Below are 22674 nucleotides of genomic sequence, written 5' to 3'. Positions count from 1 at the left end.
TAATTGTGTCCCACATGCCCATGGTGGTTTTGTGCTTGTTTTTAGTGTCTCCTCAACAGTTCTCCCTCATGCTCACCCGTGTGAGCTGTCCATCCCTCTCAGCTACATGCCAGTAGCTTCTTATTCCAGAGAGGATGGGGGTTGGTCCTGCCCTCAGAGCAGGGACTCCTTCAGTCCCACAGACATACACTCCTAGATGTGTTGCTGCATTTCGTGTCCGCCTCTCTCTCACGCACACACACTGCTGCTAGTTGCTGGGATTGATAATAACAGCAAGAGAAGAATAAGCAGAGCATTTGTCTTCAGGGAACGCGATGGGAACTGAACAGTGGCAGCAAAAACACTAACAAGAGGGGAGAAAGAGTGACAGAGAGAGGAAGAGCGATGGGAGGGGAGTAGAACAGAAGGAGGGAGGGTTTATAGTGCCAAATAAGCTGCCCTCTCTTCTCCCACGTCTCAGTCTGTGAGCACTGGAGCAGCGCGCGAGCTCTGGTAGCGCATTCCCGACGTGTACACCTGGAAGCCCTATTCATTCACCCAGGGATGCAGCGCTCACGTATGAACGGCAGGGACGCCGTTAACTGCCTGAGTTAGTGTCTGAAATCTGTCTTGACGAGATCCTTTGAGCACGGAGGCAGAGGCAGCGGAGGAGGAGGTGACAGGCAGAGAGCTGGATGCTGAGCTGCTCAGCTCAGTCTGCAATTAAGGTCTGAACCCTTTTTTTTCTCTCCTTTGAGCTGTCACTCTTTGTGAAATATGCAGGGTCGACAGACAGGACTCGCTTTCTGACGGTTTACAGTTTCCTGTTTTCTTGTTAAACTATAATATAAAACATGCCAGATGAGTTTCCAACCTCCCCTCCAGGTAAATCTGGATCAACTACAGAGAACTTTTTGATAAAAGTCTTTCACAAAAGACTGTTAAGAGTCATAGGATTTTAGAACAGATATTTTTTAAGTTTTTTTTTTTTTTTTTTTAATAGTTTCTTTACTGATGATGAAATCTGTTCTCTTTCTGGGGAAATGAATGGTGCCATAGTATGTTTTGTACAGTCATGATGCAGCCAATCATTCTGACTGTGCTTCAGCATCCCTGAAACAGAAGTCTTTTAATTAGAATTTCTTAATTAGAATGTGCTCTAGACATTCATTTCTCAAAATAATTGAATGAAGACAGTTTAATAATGTAAGCATCTCTTTTGTCTTTTATACGAAGTCTGGGAGCAATTCGGGTAAATTAGTGTAGTTTCTAAATAGAATCTAAACAGTACAGTGTGGACTATAGTGTATCAATCATAATTATTTCAATAAGATCTACCAGTATAGCCATAGGCTAATGATATCGATTCTGCCAAGTACTAACTATAAATCAGTGTGATTTACAGCTTTACACAGTATATACAGGTTGAGGTTGTCCCACATTTGAGATTAAAAAAATGTTTTTGTTGTTGTTTTTTACCTTCAACATTGATTCACACCCAAAGAATAAAATGCTTGTTGGCTTAAAATAACAGAAGAACATTTTACATCTCTTGAAATGTTTCCTGAGTCTTGTTTCTGTCTTACACGTTGACACATGATCCTCAGGCTCTGCTGGAGTCCTAAAGATATGTTTCTTTTCCTCATAATGTGTTAATTGCAAACCTGGCACCATGTACAGGTGTTTTTACACTGCAAGCAATTTAGAACGTGAGAAATGTCTCAGTAATGAACCTGTGCTCCAGTTTTTAGATTTGTACTTTTTGGAGTTTTCCTTAACAAACTGCTCACGAGTGGTTCTTGTAAGGAAATACTGAAACGGGATGTGCTTGGAAATTTATCAGAGGGCTATTCCACTAGAGTGTTTGAACTCTCTTCCAACCATTCTGATTCTGCTCCAGTGTGTGGCTAATCTATATTCAGTATCTTGGAAGGTTATCCAAGAAAAAAAAAATCCCTGAACGTTGAACCTCTTTTGCAGGCTTGCTTTTTAAAAAATCAAATATCTGCATTTTCCACTGTACTCCTTATTCACGTTCCAAAAATAAAAGCACCTTTGAGTAAAAAAAAAAAGAAAAAAAGTTTCAGGTTGTTTTTGCCCACTTGAAAGCTGGCTCAGATCAGAGGAAAATTCTCACTTTATGCAGAGGGAATGCTGCATGAGCAGATCAATACACAGTGAGCTGCAACCCAATCCAGCACCATCATTCTATGAAGTTCCCTCTGAACTCTACTCTTTCATGCTCGATGTAATATAAGGGATGTGTAGATGATAGGAACCGAATCATTATAGCTAACACTTAGAGCGTTCTCTCTGCGTTAAGAATGACTGATAGATTTTGTATTTATGTGTATAGCTTCCAGTCCATAGAGGAGCAAGTGCTTGTGATGAGATCCTTTAACCAACTTTCACCACTTATTCATATATTCAAGAAAAATCATACCACTCTAGTTGCTTTTGGTTTAGCTTTGTCCTAGATATACCAGGACCTGGATGACTGAGAACCCTTAAAATAATTGTGTGCTATCAGGAAAAGAAGGCCCACTCAAAACTATTGTGGAAATATAAAGGTATTAAGCACAATTTTTGGATGAGGTATAAAAGTATTTGCAGTATTGATAGCAACATGGTGGTAATGACCATTAACTGGTCCACTACTTTGGTTCAAATGGAATATATTTGGTGATCTCCTTTCCCTTTGCTCCACTGTGTTTCATGTATAGCCATCATCAGATCATACAATTAGGTACCATAAACTGTACTTGCAGTTATGTGATAACTAGCAAATGTTAGCATGCTGACTGAAGTTTTTATTTTTTCGAGACTTTTGTTTGATTAAGTTTGAACAGATGTAGACAGATGAAATGGTTAAATCAACCATTAATGTGTTCATCTGCAAAGGTGGAGCTGATTTAAATACCGCCAGGTTGTTGGCAATTTCTTCTCCGGGATGAATAGTATCAAACATATATTTTTCATTATCCATTATAATTTGCAGTGTAATTTAAGTGGCCTCTGACGGGCAGTGGAAAGTAGCAGAGCCATAACATCTCTCAGAACGTCCCCAGCCAAAACTGATCCCGTGTGAATAGGACTTTATGATTGTCATTTCGAGACAACTGACATGCTGAAGTTAGCTTTTAGTACTTGCATTGTGTTCCAGACTGATTTCATTCAAATGAGTAAGGAACAAACGTCATCATTGGCGATATCAGTACGAAAGATTATTGATTGCTGATTGATGCTTCAGTTCGTGCATAATTAAGATATGAACATCTGCTCATATGCATCACCTGCCCACCTCAGCTTCATTCTCACGCCACATCTTTGCTCATTTTTGATTGAGTGAGGTGGACTACAGCATTGCCTAGATGTGGCCAGGGCAGAGCACTTGTTTATATACAAGCTAATATAACGGTCTGTGTGCTTGAGTACACATTAGATCATGATGGTGAAGGCTACAGCATTGTAGGAGTCAGTTACGAAACAAAAAGAAAATCATTGGAATGCCATCAACAGCGTCCAGGAAATAGTTTAACTACTGTGAACTGAATGTACTTTGTACGGCCTGTTATCAGTCAGTCATCATATGACTTTCATTATCGTCCCATTCCTAATTTCTCTCATATTACACTCGGCTTCACCAAATGCCAAGAAAAAATACTCATACAGTTCATCTATAAGATCCGCACTCGAAGTGAGACAGAAATTGGACCTCTGCCTGAATGTGAACAAATGTTTAGTTTCTGTTTTATTTACTTCCCTGCACTGATAGCAACGCTGTGGGTGTGGACAGGGAGTTTTCTGAGTCAAACAGCAGCCAAACCCAAAAAACTATACATCCACATTGACAGCCATTAGTCTCATACCTCATCTCATTTGTCCATATTAGACAAATGAGATATTTTCCCAAATCAGCAAAATGGCCGGAGAGCGTTTTATGACCGGAGCCTGGCCTTGGGAACTTTGACATCTGCTATTATTTGACATTTTTTTGTACTGCACTTATTTTTGCTTCAACACTCCACATAAGAATTTGTTGCTGAAGCGCAACCTCTTTTTGTAACAGGCATCTCAGTGTGTGTTTAGATTTTACAGTTGGTTGATATATATATAACATTCCATACGTAGATTACAAATATACTTTACCTATCTTTACGATACGGTGAGTGTTATAAAGACATATAAAGTATATTTGTAATCAACACAATGCGGCACAGTTTCTAATAAGAAATCTCAATGGGCTCATCATGGACCATGTGGTCGCACATAACACTGTCGGAATCAACAACACATTTTGCACTATGTGTATTTTCGCACATCCTAATGAAACATAAGTGTGGTGGTGTGAAAGTGGCGCTTTCCCAAGTTTTGAATCGTTTTATTCAAACTCCGAAGGCTTCCACACAACTCTCCTCGACCAGTTTGGTAGAGATTTGTTCAGCGATTAACTTTGAATGGGGAAGTAAGAGTGACTTCTCCGACAATGAGAAGACTGAATATCTCGATCTATTGCTTCACATCTCCAGAAGAAACTGCCTGACTTTTCCTCTAGGGCCGGTGTGATTGTGGCATTGTTGTTAAAATGGAAAATAATTTGGCGCCTATTGGACGGACTGGTACGACATCACGCACAGAAAATCCTCATAAGCAGTGACTTCAGCCGTTTGGTGTATATAATAACAATAGAAATAATAATAGGTCCTCAGGCCTTTCCCAGCAGAGGAGAGAGTTCTCGAGAGTGTTTCCTGAAATAGAGCGTAGATATTTTCCGGCCTTGTTAAGCTCATGGTCTCGCTTAAAAAGGTAAATGTTAAGAACATTGTTTTCTTCCCTAAAATCCTTAATGTATGGCCATAACTGAACCGTCTCCCTTACTGCCGTGAGTACAGTGTTGAGTTAACTGGCCTACTGCACAGGGCCAGTCGAATACATGCAGTTAGATGTCAGTGTGACGATTATAATGCACATTGTAACTAGAGTGCAATATTTCCGCTGTTGACTTTGCAATCATAACAAAATATAAAATAATGGGGGCAGTAATAACTTCTATTCAATGTGAGAACACTACAGAAAATGCTGTGCATTGTTTCATTCTGAGAGAAGCCTTCCATCTGGATTTTATTTCATGTCTCACTGAAGTGAAAAATCCAAAGCAACAAAATAATTGCTGACTGGGCTTGAGACTGAGATCGGGAAGGACAGAGAGAGACTGCAGCATGTGTTTCTTCACCTAAATGTGCCATTCTCATTCTGAGACTGGACTACTTCAAACTTACTGCACCACTTTTCAAGTCTCTTCCCCCGGGTAAAACTCTCTCAACAACAGAGAAACAAGTAAACAAGTTAATGTATGCATGTTTTGTGTGTGTGTGTGTATGTTTTTGTAATCAGGATGACGACGTGCAGCATAAAGTCGTTGTATATGACGGAAACCGCTGGCAGTTTGTGTTAGATTCGAGTCAAGGCCGTGCATGCATTTCCTTGCTTACTGATTGTATATGTGGCTGTGATTATGTACTAAGAGATAGAGATGCCTTCGTGGGGGTGCGCAGTGCTTTCAGACAGTGATTGAATTTTAAAAAGGATAATAGATGAATATGAATATATGCATTTTGCCTACAGACATAAGCTTTAAGCTTTAAGTTCTCTAATTAAATCTATAGCTTACAACTATTATTTTTTGAGTTAAAGCATAATCTACTAGAAATCAAACAAAACCACTGTTGTTGATTCGTACGTTGCACAACAACTGCACTGATCTCCCGTTTGTGGTTATTACCTAATTTCTTTGAGAAATAAAGACAAGAACATGTTATTGTCTCTTCAAGGCAAAATGACAAACTGCCTCATTAGCCGTGACTACACAGACTTGTTGTTTCTCACTTTGATCACGAGAATAATTGGATTAAGCTAATTGCATGCCCAGCAGAACGTTACACTTTGTGTATACACTGTGATTTTTGATGGATCTAATTGCCATTGCCCACTGGCCACCGACTTGACTACTACCATGGGACTGCAGCGGTTATGACATGGTCATACAAGCATCTTAACATAATTGCGGTCATATTTAGCGGATTGATTCGGCGATAAGTCATGAGTTTTGACCAACGTTGATTGCCTTAGGGGAAATAAGCGCATTAGTATTTGCTCCATCAGTAAAATTCAGTATGCAAAATGGCATGAAAATGGGAATATTCGCTGAAGGAACAGCTTGATCAAATTATTCTCAGACCAATTACTCCCTCCGAGTACATGCTGCAATTAGATCATAGTGTACTCATTATCACGCCAGACAACGTGAATAGGTGCAGACACCGTTTTGGGCATGGTGTGGTGAACGGTAAATGGTCTTGTATTTTTATAGTGCGTTCCTACCTGTTGTTACTCAAATTGCTTCAAGGTCACACTGACATATCTGCCTACGTGTTTACACACTCACACACACTCACACACCCGTACAAATGCCAGAGCCAGAGATGTATAAAGGTCAGATGCGAGAAAAGTTGCTAGTCTAACTCTAACATTTAGAAGTTGGTTGATTTTTTATTATTGTGAGATGGGACTCCTCATATGTGAAGAGAATCTGCGTGAATCCTCTCCTGGTTACTACAAATGTCACTGAGCTTGATTTGATTTAGACGTATGATCTTCCTGACTGAAACCAAAGTGCACATTTGATCTGAATTCTAATTCAGAAACCAGAATTTAAACTGTTTATGCAGTAGGTCCACCAAAGTGGTATCACATACCACTGGCTGCCGACATACCACTTAGGTATTATATTACAGCCACTGATTGTTTTGAATACAGCTCAAATGAGTATGTTTTTTGCATAGAAAATACTACAGCTGAAGATTTGTCTTGACTAAAGCTTGGAATGCACGGGGCTTCAGTGGTCCATTTATGCTTGCCAAATGAATTTGGAATATTTACTTAGAATCTTTTGGCTTGGTGTGTGAATCAGTTTCCAGTTGACACACAAGCTGATATTATGCCAGTGTATCCCTGCATGAGGAGGCCAGCAGTAAGAGCCATTAGGAACCATGACAATGAAATGTTTCTACTGCAAATAGTGGACAACAATCTAATGCCAAGAGCTGTCAAGGTTTATTATCTCTGGTAATTAATGTTCTTTCTAAGAGATATGCAACGTCATTATTGTTCTCATTTTCTTCCCTGGTCATGTGTGTTTATGTGTTTATTCAACACATTTGTGTTTACATTGCACTTCATGGGAACAGCGATGGTGGAGTCAGTTTGTCTGCTGTCAGCTAAAATCACCCACAGTGAAATAATGGTGAGACCCTGCCACTGAGAAACTACTTCCGTACATAACGATGAAGCTTTGTCATGTGTCTAACGACTCGGAGCTCATCAATGGCAAGTCTTCAGACTGAAAATCCCCAAATTTTCACTGGGATAATACAAATGAAGTCCCTCATGACTTGAAATAGCGCTCAGTTCCTTACATTTTACATTGTACAATTGATACAATACAATACAATTTTACATTGTATTGAAACCACCATCATTTCATAACTTCAAGTTGAAATTTCCCATTCATTCATTCATTTTCTGTAGCCACTTGTCCCCTAGATGTTCACGGAGGGCTGGGGTCTATCCCAGCGGTGTTTGGGCCAGAGGCGGGGAGGGGGTCCACCCTGGACAGGTTGCCACTCATAGGGCTAACACAGAGAGACAGACAACCATTCACACTCACACTTACAGACAATTTAGAATCACCAGTGAACGTAATGTCTTTGGAGGGTGAGAGGAAACCGGAGCACCCACAGAGAAATCACGCCGACACAAGGAGAACATGCAAAAGGCCCTGGTCAGCCAATGGATTTGAACCCTGAAAGTTCTTGCTCTGCTGGACATCAGTGCTAACCACCACCCCACTGCGCCGCCCAATTTCCCTCAATGACGTCCAAAAACTCAATGACTTCCAACCCAGTTTTTGTACAATGGAGCAAGGTCAATGGAAAGTATGGATGATTTAGCTTTATTTTTCCGTGCAGCACAATCTCCTCATTCATTCAATCGAAACAAAACATTCCCTCTAGATGCAATCCAGTCTATATTTACACTGCGACTAGAATATAACTTGGGAAGCAGTTCTTTGTTATCGGTATACCATGTAATTTCCATGTAATATCTAAGCAGTGGTGAGTGATCATACCAAGCAAATTGAAGCGTCAAAATCTGAGTATATTGAATTAGCAGAGTTATGTTTCATTGCGTATGAAGCTTTTCATTCAGCTTTTCAGTTCTGCAAGGAATGTTTCTTCTCTGGACATTTAGTGGATATTGGATAATGGTTAATATACCACTGTTCCAAATGCCAAATGTTATACTTCTGTCTGTCTTCTGAAGGTCCTTGATACAAATGCAAACTGTGCTGAGAGTGGGAGCATTTTTCCTGTCTGAGCTGTGAGCTGCAGTGTTGGCACAGCATATCTGGTACTCATTAACACTTTCACTGAAATGTTAGACTTCACACTGCCTGTACTTGTAAACATCTTCGCCGTCGAAAGCTGTAATTACATACACCCACGTTTAAATTATTAAACACTCACTTGAAATGCTTATTTAATAACTCGCGTATTCTAAAGGAGACCATCTTTAGCATCTATTAATTAGGTATTGCAAACAGCAATTGTGTGCAAATCCAAATTTGACTTTGTCCTGTTTTCATTTATCCACAATGTGTGGAAAATATTGCATCTCTTGCTACTACATTCACTGCAGTATTTTCCTGTTTGTCTGCCACTGCTGAGGGTACAGTGACTGCGCATAATAAGTTAAAGTTCTCAATGTCCTCCTGACAAATGTGAACATTCGGGCAATACAAGTCAATCGTCTGTAGAATGTGCATGTGCTTGAGGTGAGACTGAAGAGTTTTCATTTTCAGCGTAATGCTGTTGCGCCAGATCGTGTAGGATTTCCTAACGTCGTGATGTCGAACCATTCATCAGTCCTGCATTGCTCGATCTGCTGCTTGAAAAGGTCATCCGCAGAGCTTCCCCGTTGTTCCCTCCAACTTAACGTCATCATCATTCATGCAGACGAGTTAATGACTTGCATCCTTCTGAGAGCTGCAGCAAGCGGAGTATTCTCTTCTGCTTGATACCAGACAACCTGTTGGGGAACGGAGCATCATTTATTCTATTTACAGGATCCTCTCACTAGAGTTGGGGCTTTTTGGATGGCGCTGTCTGTCAGTCTCAACTGCTACTGGATGGCTTGCCATTGTCAGTTTTGTACAGACGTATTCCCCATGGTGATGGTGGTAATCACGTGCAGATGCTCTGACTCTGAATTGTATTGATCCTGTTCCTTAATGTGTGAAAAACACATTCACTCTTGTTAATGAGATGTCTTTATAGCTAAATGTCTGTTAAGTTTCATACATACATTCGTTTTAACCCACTTTGGAGAATATTAACCTTCAGTAGTAATACATTTCATTGGTCTTTATTTATTTTTTAATTATTCCTCATTACTTGCATAAATGTGTGCAAAATGTCAATTGCTGGTTTGGTAAGGTTGCAAAAAATGTTGCAGTTGACTCAAAGTGTAGACCGTTCAGCAAGAAAACCAAGCACAAATTATCACAATTTCCTCCACCTTCCATCTTCCTGTAACAATCATGCCACTTTCCCAAAGAGTACACTGTACCATGTTGTACTATCGTCTCCATAAACCAAGGTACCGTTATAAAATGTAACGCAAAAGAGAAATGACACCTGCAGGGAAAGAGCAGTTGCAGCAAAAATCCACTAATTATTAATATTATCAGATGCGTACTGAAAGGCCCACCGCACAGGAAACTGCAGAAGTTAGACTTTTCATTATACGCTCTATGCCAAAGCCTTCTTAAGAAACTATTAATTCAATGTGAAAGTAATGATTTGTATTTCAATTCCGCACCTACTCTACTATTTTCTTTCTTTTCCTTTTTTTTTTTGCGTTTGGCTCTCTGGCACCATGTCATTAATCAGCCATCTGTCGAATGCTGAAGAGCATTTCTCAATCCAAGAGGAATGATCAGATATCTGTTAAATCCTTCCATCGTGGGAGTGACAGTAATAAATAATGCAACTTTTTATTTATTTAGTGTTCAAACTTCTGGATCATTTCCATCAGCTTCTCTTTATTGACAAAATTCTCACAATATATATTGAGCATGACAAATTCTAAGTGCTCAGTGCAAAGGCAGAGGGCTAATACTCTTACCGCTATAATACTCTTTGGAACCTGCTAACCTCATTAGGTACATATACATTTATTTTTGAAAAAGAACACATTTCACCAATATATCCTGGTGCCATGATTACTACTCCTGAGGTGGACATTGTCAGTACTTCCGTCTCGCCCACTCATAATTATGGTCTGATTGATGGAACTTGCCGCAGCATTACACATGTGCTTATTCCTGCGGCGACAAATATCTGGGTGCTACCCCTCTATTATTTCACACTGGTGACTGATTTCAGACTGACTTCCACATTGTGGATGAAGTCATATTCACTTGTCTAAATCACAGCCACATTCAGTCAGTTCTTCTCAATTCCGATCATCGATAGTTGCCTCCAGTCCATCTAAGGAGCTCCTTAGATTAGAGAGATTTTTTTATCTTATTTTTTCAGTATTCAAGTTGTGCTCCTGTCAACAAATGAAAGCAAAATGAATAGAAACGCCCTTACTGTCTGACCAGTGGACCATGTGACTAGCTGCTTATTCCTCATACTAACAACCCCCACGTTATTCATGGATCTCACAGTTTTCCAAATCTTGCTTCATCACCAAGTAAAAACTGTGTTTGTGGGACTGTGACATTTTTTTTTTTTATGTGATTTATTCTATTGTCCTGGATCCTCCGGCCATGGCTGCCCCTCCACCCCGTCCCTTTGCCGTCAGCTTTGACAATCCCAGCCTTTGTTTTTGCAATGTGAAGCAGCATTCTTCCAGAGGGATGACCTACTCTGTCTCCACAGGGGCTGGCACTGAGGACGCAACCCTGCCCGAGGATTGGATAGCACACACCGGATGCTGTGACCGAAATCCACGAGTTGTCACCCCAACTCTGCTGCTGCTGCTGCTGCTGCTGCTGCTGCTGCTGCTCGCGTGTGTGCCAAACACACTGTCCTTCTGGAGAAAGCAAACTTGAGGGATCCGTTCGAGGTCCAGCACGATTACCACAGCAAAACAGATCAGACTCATCATTACTCTCTGTAAGTGTCCATCTCTCTCATTATTTTTATTGTTATCAGCTTTATTATTATTGTTGGATGTACTTTTAGAGTCACGCTCTTATTAAAGGGAAAATAAATTCCTTACATTCTCCAAAAAAAAAAAAAAAAGTTTGAGCAGCACCGTAAAAAGAGGGACTGAGACGACAGATAGCAATATGAAAAACTATTTCAGAGAGACTCATCCTCAGAATCCCACAGCACCTCAGTATTAGAATTCCAAACCTGCCATACATCAAGGAACCCGGCTCGAGTTTTACACCTCAAATCAGTTGAAAGGGATGAGTGCAGACACGAGAACATCAAAAACCAGACACAGTAATACGTGAGATTACCTGCAGCCGTCAGTCACACACAGGAAACCGCACAGGTCAGGATGTAGTTGTATGTGTTTATCCTCAAGTAAAAGTGATGTTTCTAATTTTATTTTACAATGAAGTGCACTACTACGCTGCAACATCCTTTTCATTGTGCGTGACTCATTCTGCCACCTGCCTGGAGGACTGGAGACTGTGCATGGAACTGCTATGTAATGAGAGTTTGCCCCGGACGGAGTGAACAGTGTGTCGGATGACTAATAGGGTTGGAGGTCGTACATAGAAGAAAAAAAAAAATGTAAATAGCGTGGTCACTGACGCCGTTTAGCCGGTCTTATCAGTCTCGTGTGCCGCACAGCACTCTCACGGCTTGTTACCCTTTAAGTCGAAGATCTTTCATCAGCCCGCCTTCGTCTGTGTCTGCCTCATAGCCCCTAGCAGCCCCTGGCATTTGACTGTCATTAACACAAACAACATTAGTATGGATTTCCCAACTGAGACTGGATTTATGTCTAATATCAAGAGGGACCTATTTATAGTTTTCACAAGCTGCGTTTTAAGACGCTTTCCTTCTTAGCGCTGATTGAGGATGGACCCATCTTCCGCTGTCCTCCTTTACACTCCAGGCTCTTTGATCCAGTCAAGGTCTTTCAGTGGTGAGCACTGGAGTGAAATCATTAGGTTGAAGTCAACACAGCTGCCTCTGTTGACTTATGGCATCGTTGTTCACATGCAAATACACGTGTAGTTACAGAACAATATACGTGTCAAGTTAATATACAGAGGCTACTTCTGTGTCATTAAAGGAATTATCCCTCATATTCTAACAGATTGTCACTTCGGAGCGTGTAAAAAAAAAAAAAATAACACCATTAGCAAGTTTCTAGCTGAGCTGAAGAATAAAATCAGCTTCACCATTATGGTTATATGTCAGCATTGCAGTGTGTGTGTGTGCACCGACTCATCCATCTCCTGCAAAGGTCTTTAACAAGTGGCAGGACCCCTTTGTTTATAGATGTGTACGGACGCCGGTAACACGCCAAGTGGAGTCTAAAAACCAATCACCTGCCAGAGCTTTCTTTGGCCCTAAAAAACCTGCAAAACAGGTTCCATAGTTAGCATGACCTCTGTTATGGTCTCTTCTCCTTCTCTATATGTCTAGAGCTCTTATGTTTTTTTTTTTTTTTTTTTAGTGTGCAATACATTTTAGTCATACATTATACCATGTAATTTACCAGTAACACAACTAGTCACTTTATGCCTTTAACGCTTATATCCTGAGGGTGACAAAAACTTTTTTTGCTTAAATCTGTTAATTAAAAAAAAAAAAACAGCTAAATATAAAAAAAAACAAAAAAAAATGTTTAACCCTTTAAAAGCCAATTTAAAAGATGAAGTCACTGATATGGTGAAAATAAACACAAAATGATCTAAATTGGATATGCATCATTGATTTTTATTTATTATTTATTATTTATTTTTATGCAGCATGAGATTTTCATTAAAACATCTGCTGTTTGTTGCTGTTTGTTGCTGTTTTTGCCGCGTTGACTCCCATTATAACCACATTTTCTGAATGTGCAGACATGACGCTAAAAACAATGCTGTTTTCAACCACAAACAGTACAGAAGGGAGTTTTTTTGAACAGTCCTCCAGAGTTAATTACATTATTCCTTTAACGTTAACTTCATGAGTACCATATTCTGAATATCCACTAAACATTTCTAAAATGAATCATCTGTAAGCTAGCTCCATCCGTTCCTATGTATTCATTATTCATCGCTCATGTATCATCCATCAGCTATACCTTGTACTCATGTTTGTGTCATGTTTAGATGCTGCATGTATGCTCATCTTCATCTGCTAATCAGATGTACTGTATGTATGGCAGATGCATGTATCATCTTGTTCCTCCCGGTGCTCTGTTCTCCTCTTCTCTTCTCTCCTTTTTTCTGTCTCTACCTGGTTGGCCCCAAGCAGATGGGTCCCCACATGTGAGCTGGGTTCTGCTCAAGGTTTCTTCCTGTTAAAAGGAAGTTTTGCTCTTGGGGTTTAAGGCTCTGAGTTCTGTAAAACAACTCAAGATAATCTGTATTTTTATGGATGCTGTTTGTTTTTTTAAGGCTAATTATTTACATTGATTTCTTTACTTTGAGTCTCAGTGCAGGGAAACGGGAACAAATGGTAGGAAAAGGTGCAACATACACCAAAGGTCCTCTTGCAGGAAGAAACCACAGACGCCATTGGACCACGTTTAAGCATCACTTTAATTGCAAACCTGTTTTTCTTCAGCTAATTCACAAAATGAGTTACACAAGAGAGAATTTGCTCTAGATACAGTTTGCAGTGTCTGAGACAAGGCTAATAGGGTTGAAGATTGAACATAAACATTAAAATTTATAAACGTTTCATTTTAGGGCGTCCTGTTATGCAAGTAGTGGGTGGGACCATGACCAGCAGGCTCACACATTTTAAACTTGATGCATTTGAATTTGCACTTTTTGCAGTGGCGCTTAATGGCACACGAAAACGGATCCAGTATGACTTTGTCTTGTAGTTCTGTCATACCTGTGAGTCTTAGGGCAGAGGATTGTTGTATTGTTAAAAATGTGCATGTTTTAAAGGGAATTGTTTCAAATCTGGTTTGTAAAGTAAGCTGTCATCTTAAAATTCTGATCGGTCGCTTGGATTAATTTCTGGTTTCCATGTGGAAGCGACGTGGCCAGTCGCAGAGTTGCCAGATGTGATGATGCAGTATATCAATTGTAATTTAATCATCGGTGGAGTCATAATAAATCTACAATTTTCTAATCACAACTCAGAGAGTCTAGAATAGAACAGAAAAATACTTCATTCACTCATTCCCTGGGGGGAAATTCGAGCGTCCAGTAGCTGGCACACAAACGTGCACAGACATCAACGTAACAGCAAAATCAACACAAGTAATGGCAGCAGTAAGAGCAGTGCGAATGGAAGATAAGATCATATGAGACTGTATTAACATGCATATCTGAGCAAAAGAGCAATGCCAAACATTGTCCAAGTAGTGGTGGGAAGGGAACATTTAAACAGCGGCATTGTACAGTGTGGTGGCTGTGGGGACAAAGGACCCGCTGAACCGCTGCAGCATAGTGAGAGTCTAGGGACAAAACTGCAAATCACACGTGTTTGGATGTTACCCAGAGGAGAAAGTCACTGATGCCAAGCAGACATTCAGACAGCTGGTAGCAGTACAGGATATATCTGACTGTGAGAATCTGTGACTCAGTGGGCATGCACCATCAGGGCAGCAGGTTTGATTGATGGGGATCAATGAGTTTCAGCGCAGCCAGATATGTGTCGTGGAGGCAGCCTAGTGATAGTCTTAGTTTCAACATTCATTACCTCCTCCCGCATGCCTCCATTTGTCTGTTTGTTTGACTATTAGACGGCAGGAAATTTCATCAGGGACTCAGCAGGCTGATGTGCTTTAGATGGTATTTGCTTGAAAGAAAAAAGAAACAATAGCTGGTTCTGGATATTGCTGTTAACTCCTGAAATGTGAAATGTATTCACTGTTCATATACAGTAGGCCGTGCATGTTTCAGCATACAATATTAACATATTTAGCAAATGTTTTAGTTGCTGAGGATTGAAACCTAATTTCTTTCCTTCTCCAAAAAGCAAAGCAAAACACAACTAAGGACTTTCTGGGTCAATACAAACTTGTTTCATAATGAAATCCAAATGGAGTGTGACAAGGCCAGGCTGAGAATGTAGCCTGGTTGTGGCTACAGCTGCATGTCTAATGAACACTTAAAGTTTCTCAGTTTAGTTTCTCAGAGACTCAACTGAAGATCTTTTACATTGGTATTACATGTTACAGGTATTACACTGTGTATATTAAGAAAATGCTACTTTTTCCATTTCATATATCGTTTCGTATCTATTTCTGCCGCAACTGTTTTCAGCCATGGCGCTCGTCATTCAGCTCCAAATGGAGATGCAAAACATTGAGGAGGTGTAGTCGCTGCTTATCAACCTGATGCGCAGAGATAATTAGCTCATTTGTATCAGTGACGTGCTGTTCAAACATGACCCTATTAAACCTGCCCTGATGTGTTAATTAGCTAGCACAACCTTTGATCTCAAACTGGGGTTGATCCTTTTTAATCAAGGATTAATTATGTCTAAAGACTTGTGATTAACCAGCAGCGAATCTGTCTTATGAAAAGAGGCCTGGAGGGAAGGGAAACCAGACACTGTGGCTGAGTGAGTGTCATCTGTGGGGTAAATTGGAGGCTGCCGGGTTTGTGTGGAAAACAGCTGACTAAGAGGACGAGTACAGTTAAGCATGTACATGTGCACACACATGCAGTATATCTCTGTGCTATCAGCATTTCTGTTTGCGACATTTTTCATCCACGTAAGCTTGCACATCCAGCATTAAACCCAAACCAGGTTGTAAATTGCCTGAAACCCAATTCTGTTGAACCTGTATGACTCCTGGTGATGATTAGCACCAGAAGCACTGAAATAATGACTTCATGTTGATGAAACTATTGTCTTGCTTGCTTTCATGTTGAATGTATAATATATGCTGCACATAATTTAATCTTAAGGGTCCAGATCATAGACTTCAAGCAACCTCAAATATGGATGACTCACGGCCAGAGTGCAACTTCAACACAATGCCACCAGAAAACAGATATAGGCATGACTTGTGATATCTCACATGCTGTCAAACTGATTTTAACCCTTCATGTGATTTCTCTCTGTAGAGATAAACAACTGAAGAAAAACACTGGTGTATGCAGTCTGCACACAGAGCGGAGCAGCGTCAGTCATTGGAATGGCCATGTGTATTTGCTGTAAACATAGGTAAGATAAGGCAATCATGCAAGGATGCCATCATGAATTTAAGCCCATGGTTTAAATGTTCCTGGACTCAGCATCCAGATAGTTTGGCCAGCTTCTTGCATACTGGGTTTGTACAGTATATTTCTCTGTCAATAACAACTGTGCATGTGCAGTATATCCACTAATTCATTTGTTTGTTCTTTGCCCTGATCCTGGTCACTGTTAAATTGAATGTTAAATGGCAAAGAAACTGTTAATCAAACTGAAATAAACAATTTCTCTAAACATAAAGCATGGATTGGATTTCCAGTTTACATTAACTGGTGAACAGGGGAAATTAGGAATAAAGGCATGTCTACTCTTGTAACAGATAAACCTCTCTACCACTGACGTACATAATGGCCACTATTTGAAAATGTACTGCATACAAGCCTAAAGACCCTACAGGCATGGTTCATCTTAGTTGTGCTTTTAGGTTTAACTGAACTTAAAAAAAAAAATAAAAATAATAACATTAATAAATTCATGCTTTCTGTGTCTGTGGCCACAGCTTCCAGAGAGGAAATGGCCTGACCCTTTTATCCACAGCGTAGCCCTGTTCAAATTATTAGCTCAGTTGTTCTCTGTACTATACCAGTATGCTTTCAGTCGAGATAAAGAAGAAAGCTTCGGGCAGTTTTTGACCTATATTCTGTTGTGCAGAAGCCCCAGCAGGCTGAGACTGCTACTTAACAAAATGCCTCCTTCCTTGTTGTTGGTGCCTTGTAGCTACATTATGTTAGTGCTCATTCAGGGGCCACCTTGTATGAATAAGGGCCGGTAAAAGGGCCAGTAAATGTAGAGATTCAGTAAATTCACAGTGAGTTGGCTGCTCTTTCACACTCAAAATAACTATAAAATTTATAATTGTATAACTCAGAAAGCAGTGAATGTTTTCCTTAAAATGACCACTCTCAATGGAGTCTGGTAAAAGGCATTTGAACCAAAAATACACAAGTCAGTGAAGTAATAGTAACAAATGTAAAATCAGTTAGCTTACAATGTAAAGAAAGTACAAAAAGTGAAATGAAAACAGAAATATAAGCCAAATACCATTAAAAAAAAAGATTTCCAAATGATATACACTTAAGGCTCAGACACTGATGATTGTGCACCATGTCATGTGTCATTGCCTTGCAGGTAGTGACATGACTGAGGTCTGACCCTGGAGATGCCGAAGAGACGAGACATCGTCGCCATTGTATTGATCGTGTTGCCTTGGACACTGCTCATCACTGTTTGGCACCAGAGCGCCATCACCCCACTGCTTGCTACTCAAAAGGGTAAAAAAAAATTGAGAACCTGCGTTCGTGTTTTGAAATGTATAAAATATTTAGTTTCACTTGCGCCTGTTCACTTATAGCAGCATAGCATTGAATCAAAGAAAGTCCTCACTATCGTGTGTGGTACATTACAAGATTCCATCAGTACACAGAAGCAGACTGTAATGCTTTTATCTCTTGGATAGATCACAGACGTGATGGTCACTCCAACTCCAGGAACGCCTTTGCTCTCAAGGACTCCTGCTCCCTTCAGAACCGGGACATTGTGGAGGTGGTGCGGACAGAGTACGTGTACAGCCGGCCCCCGCCTTGGTCCGACATCTTGCCCACTATCCACGTCATCACACCCACCTACAGCCGCCCGGTGCAGAAGGCAGAGCTGACTCGCCTGGCCAACACGTTGCTCCACGTGACCAACCTGCACTGGATCCTGGTGGAGGACTCCCAGAGGAGGACCACCCTGGTTGGCCGCCTCCTCCAGGACACAGGGCTCAACTATACTCACCTCAACGTGGAGACACCAAGAAACTATAAGGTGCGCGGAGACACACGTGACCCCAGAATACCGCGGGGCACCATACAGAGGAACCTGGCTCTGCGATGGTTACGGGAGACCTTCAACGTAAACAACAGCCAGCCTGGGATTGTCTACTTTGCAGATGATGACAACACATACAGTCTGGAGCTGTTTGAGGAGGTGAGGAAATATATTTCAAATCAAAAACAAATGTTCCTCATCCTGTCTCCTGCCAACATTTGCTCAAAACTTTTTGTGTCAAAAGCAGAACACTCTGAGTGCCAGAGATAGTGATTTCATTAAACATTATTTAAGCCGTAGGTCCACCATACTTCTAGTTGCTGTAGGTTACTCTGTCCCTGTCACTACAATTGCTCTCCTACTCAGCTCTGGCAATCATTGTTGTTGCATTGCTATTGGTGCACCATCAATGATGTCCCCACAGACACCATATGTAGGGGTGTAAATACACAGCAACTGACATTCATATGTAATAGATAAAGAGTTTGTTTTTAAATTGATTTTCATCACAGTTTCTGATTTCAATTTGCAGATGCGTTCTACGAAAAAAGTGTCTGTGTGGCCAGTGGCCTTTGTGGGTGGCCTACGGTATGAGTCACCCAAAGTAAACACCTTGGGCAAGGTGTATGGCTGGAAGACTGTTTTCGACCCACATCGACCCTTTGCCATAGACATGGCTGGGTTCGCAGTGAACCTGCGTCTGATTCTGTCCAAACCACAGGCTTATTTCAAGTTACGTGGAGTGAAGGGAGGATATCAGGAGAGCAGCTTATTAAAGGAACTAGTCACCCTCGGTGACTTGGAGCCTAAAGCTGCAAACTGCACTAAGGTAAGCTAATTGTTGTAAACCCCTGATGAATCTGCAGTAAAACAAGCTGCAACTATGAGTTCTGGTTGTGTGAGTAGTTGAGTGTTTTGTCACAACAGTTTATTCTTAAGGCCAGGAAACTGCCAGATCACAGCCAACCCCTAGCTCATTTAAAATGCACCGTTACCCTGTTCTCCCTCCAGACACTGTGTGACAGAAATGATGTTGCACATTATTGCTGCGTAGCATCTTGAGCCAAAAAGTCTCTATTAGCATCTCATCTTTCTGACTGTGTTTCTGCTCATCCACGTCTTTCTCCTTATCCCTAGGTATTAGTATGGCATACACGGACGGAGAAGCCTGTGCTGGTAAATGAGGGCAAGAAAGGATTTACAGATGCTAATGTAGAGATATGACAAACTTCATCTGACACAGGTAATGGCAGAGATTTAGGAATGCAAATGACTGCATTTCCACACAGTGATTACTTTGACGGATGGTCCAAAGGGGAAGCATCTTATTAGTTCTTCATGTTCAGCTTGTACCAGATGAGTTTCTTGCCAAAAGCTTATGTGTAGCTCTCTTTGCATATTCTGTCTTTGTATGAACGTTAAGACACAAGCATGTGCACACACAGGTCAAGTAGGTATCTTTAACAGCCAAACTTCTTAGACCAAAGGGCATTTTAAAAAAGGCAACTAGACATGTAGAGTTTTGAGAAGACCCTTCGCCGCATGTCTAAGTAGCTTCCGACAACCTTCACAGACGTTTGTGCTAGTCTGTTTGGACCATAGCTTTGTTTCTGTGGGTAGTTGTACAATGTGTGTCCAGTTATTGTATGTATTTTACCCTTAAGGGACGTCACAAGGTGTCTCAGATGTCACAGCTTAATCCCTTTTCTGAGCTCTCTTGGTGAGTGTCCCGCTTCCAAAGCATATTTGTGTCTCCCAGGGGATTTTTTTCAGCCTCTCTTTGGGTGGTAAAAAAAAATAGGGCCATAGTCTACTACGTCATCACCTCTGCAAGAAGTTGTGCCGTAAAGCAGAAACTCTTTTCTGTAAGCAACTTTCCTCTTTCCACTGGGTAATCCTTGTTGAAGAAGGAACTTTTTTCCTTTCAAATTAAATCCTGACTTTAGCTTTGGCACTCCATTACTTCATCTCTCCCACCCATTGTTCTACTTCCTCCTCTACACCCACCAGATCGTTCATATCTGTGGCGATATTGTTTAACCAGAGATTGATGAATTCTATAAAGTTTGCAGGATCATTTTTCATTTCCGGAAAAATGTCTTGTAACATTGTTTGGCGCTATCTCAGCATGGCATAGAAGCTAGCTTGCAGGGTGTCCCAGGCTTAATGTTTATCAGCGTTGTCATTGTCTGCATCTTTTTCCTCTGTTTGTCTTTCATTTCATTTCATCTCCAGTCTCAGGGATAATTTGCTGCTTTTCATTGCTTTCTCCTCAGTGTATGTGTTTTGACTTTAAAATGCAGGAGGCCACACTCCACTCTCCCAGTCATTATGGTGTATGGTGGAAATCCTTTATGCTGCAGTTTTGTTTTCATTATCGCAAGTCTTTTTAGCCAAGCTAACATGCCGTTTTCACAGTACTGTTGGCACTAACCATGGTAATGGTGGTAAGGGGATTATTTATTCAGGCCATAATGTGACATTATTACACACTTTTGTAATCTACACCAGCTGTTTTTGAATGTAAATGTGACCATTTGTGACTGGGGGGCCTGTAACTCAGTAGGTAAGAGGGTGTACCAGTGAACCAGTTCCCCTGATATATTGAACATATGCTGAAATATCCTTCGCAAACCGCTGAAGCCAGAGTTCCTCCTAGTGCTTGGTGCACCGGTGTGTATGTGTGTGTGCTTGTGTGAACAAATGGGTGGCTGTGAAAAGTACCAATAGCTAGAAATGCACAATATAAATATAAGCCCATTAGTGGGATCAACAGACCAATGTGGTGAAAGTCAGAAAAATTAGTTCCTAGTTGTGATTATGGCTGATGATAGTTAATATGAACTTAATATGACATAGTGCCAAGTTGGAGACTCACAAATATGATGTAATTATCCAAATTGCAATTAGGCACACGGCCTATACCATGTGTGTTGACTCTCGTGTGTTTGTTTATCCTTATTAAGTGTAAACTTGTTGTTTCAGGGAAGGAATTTCTCTACATTATTCTACCTGGATTCAAACCAACCTCAGAACTCTGAAAAGCAACGGCTATGGCCAAAAATATAACCACAGCAGAATAGCTGTGCTTCCTCACAGCTTAATCCCTGACCATCCCAGGAGGCAGCATGAAGCCAAGTGCCAGCCACAGGGCATCAAAGCACAAACTGCACACAAAAACAAGGCGACCCCGTTCCGCTCGGAGTGCCGGCCGACACCGGCAGGAGTTGCCAAAAGGAGCTTACCCGCTCAGGTCTCCTCGGAGAGTTGAGACAAAGGATGATACGCTTAAACTTCAGGAAGAGATGGAAAAGCGAGCAATAAAGAGTCCTCTCAGCACAGACAACACCAGCCAACCGTCCAATCAGCATTAAATAGGGCCCTTTTGTTCTGAGGCTAGCTGGCTGTCGGGTACAGGGCTGCACAGAGGAATAAAAGAAGTCCTTGTTTGAAGTGAGTCAGCACTGACTGACAGATCGCAGTGATGGGATCTGAGCCCTCCCCACTCGTACTGTACAACACTGAGCTATTTAGATAGCACCCTGAACCCAGCACTAATTAGGAGCCGTGTTACTCCTCAACACAAATTCTGACGTGTTCAACACTCTCACAGATACAAATGTACTGGAGCAGTGATTTATTACAGTGCAACAGCAATGTTCTTGTAGACTCATATACAACAAGTTCCAGTTTAGCTTAAAACACTACTGTTACAGTCCACAAATATTAAAGGGAGGATTCAGTATTGCGGACTGTCACTTTCACCGGCTGCTTGATAAACTAAGCTACAGCTAGAAGATTGCACTGGAGGAACTTAGCAGTTATTTATTGTTTCAAAGGAACCGGCACCATTCACTTGGTAGTTGCAAACTGTATTTGTGAGAGTCAATGGAATATGAAGCCATTACTCTAAAAGTGGGATGATGTGTATCCTTTCAGAAGCTGTATTACACATTCTAATTATCCCCACCATGGATGGATGGCTGGCAAGTGATCAGTAGCACCCCCTTTAAAAGCAAATATTCTCTCACACTCTGGCTTTAACAGTTTGGTTTGTTATGAGTGGGACAGGTATTTGAGATCTTAAACATTCACTCTGAGATAGGGGTCTTATGTTGCTACAATGCTGCTTGGGTTTCATTTGAAAGCTGTTCACATAACTTCTGCCACAACTCATGTTGTCCCATGAAACTGTTTTCTGTTTTCTTTTTTTTCTTTTTTTTTACAGGCCTTTTTACAGGAGATAATTTCAATTACTGCTACGTGACACATTCTCCAGAATATTCACACAAGCAATACAACAGTAACAATAAGTTATAACTGCCATCCCCAAAACAAAAATCATTTTTCTTCTTGGGAATTCACGGGTAAGAAGATATGCCTGGAAATTCTGTTCCATGTGTGATTATTCAATGTA

At 40.9% G+C, this 22674-nt stretch overlaps 1 protein-coding gene across 1 annotated transcript; it reads left to right on the top strand.

Moving 5' to 3' along the window:
- The first annotated feature begins 364 nt into the window (after positions 1-364).
- b3gat1b (beta-1,3-glucuronyltransferase 1 (glucuronosyltransferase P) b) lies at positions 365-22645 on the top strand. The gene is made up of 8 exons (XM_047607877.1): positions 365-707; positions 10986-11222; positions 16319-16418; positions 17577-17719; positions 17905-18416; positions 18790-19086; positions 19395-19500; positions 21243-22645. The coding sequence occupies exons 4-7, from the start codon at positions 17608-17610 to the stop codon at positions 19479-19481; spliced, it is 1008 nt and encodes a 335-aa protein (XP_047463833.1). The 5' UTR covers positions 365-707; positions 10986-11222; positions 16319-16418; positions 17577-17607; the 3' UTR covers positions 19482-19500; positions 21243-22645.
- The last annotated feature ends 29 nt before the right edge of the window (positions 22646-22674 follow it).

The sequence above is a fragment of the Mugil cephalus genome, chromosome 15 (assembly GCF_022458985.1).
Source record: "Mugil cephalus isolate CIBA_MC_2020 chromosome 15, CIBA_Mcephalus_1.1, whole genome shotgun sequence".
Classification (NCBI taxonomy): domain Eukaryota; kingdom Metazoa; phylum Chordata; class Actinopteri; order Mugiliformes; family Mugilidae; genus Mugil; species Mugil cephalus.
This window is presented reverse-complemented; position numbering and strand designations above follow the sequence as displayed.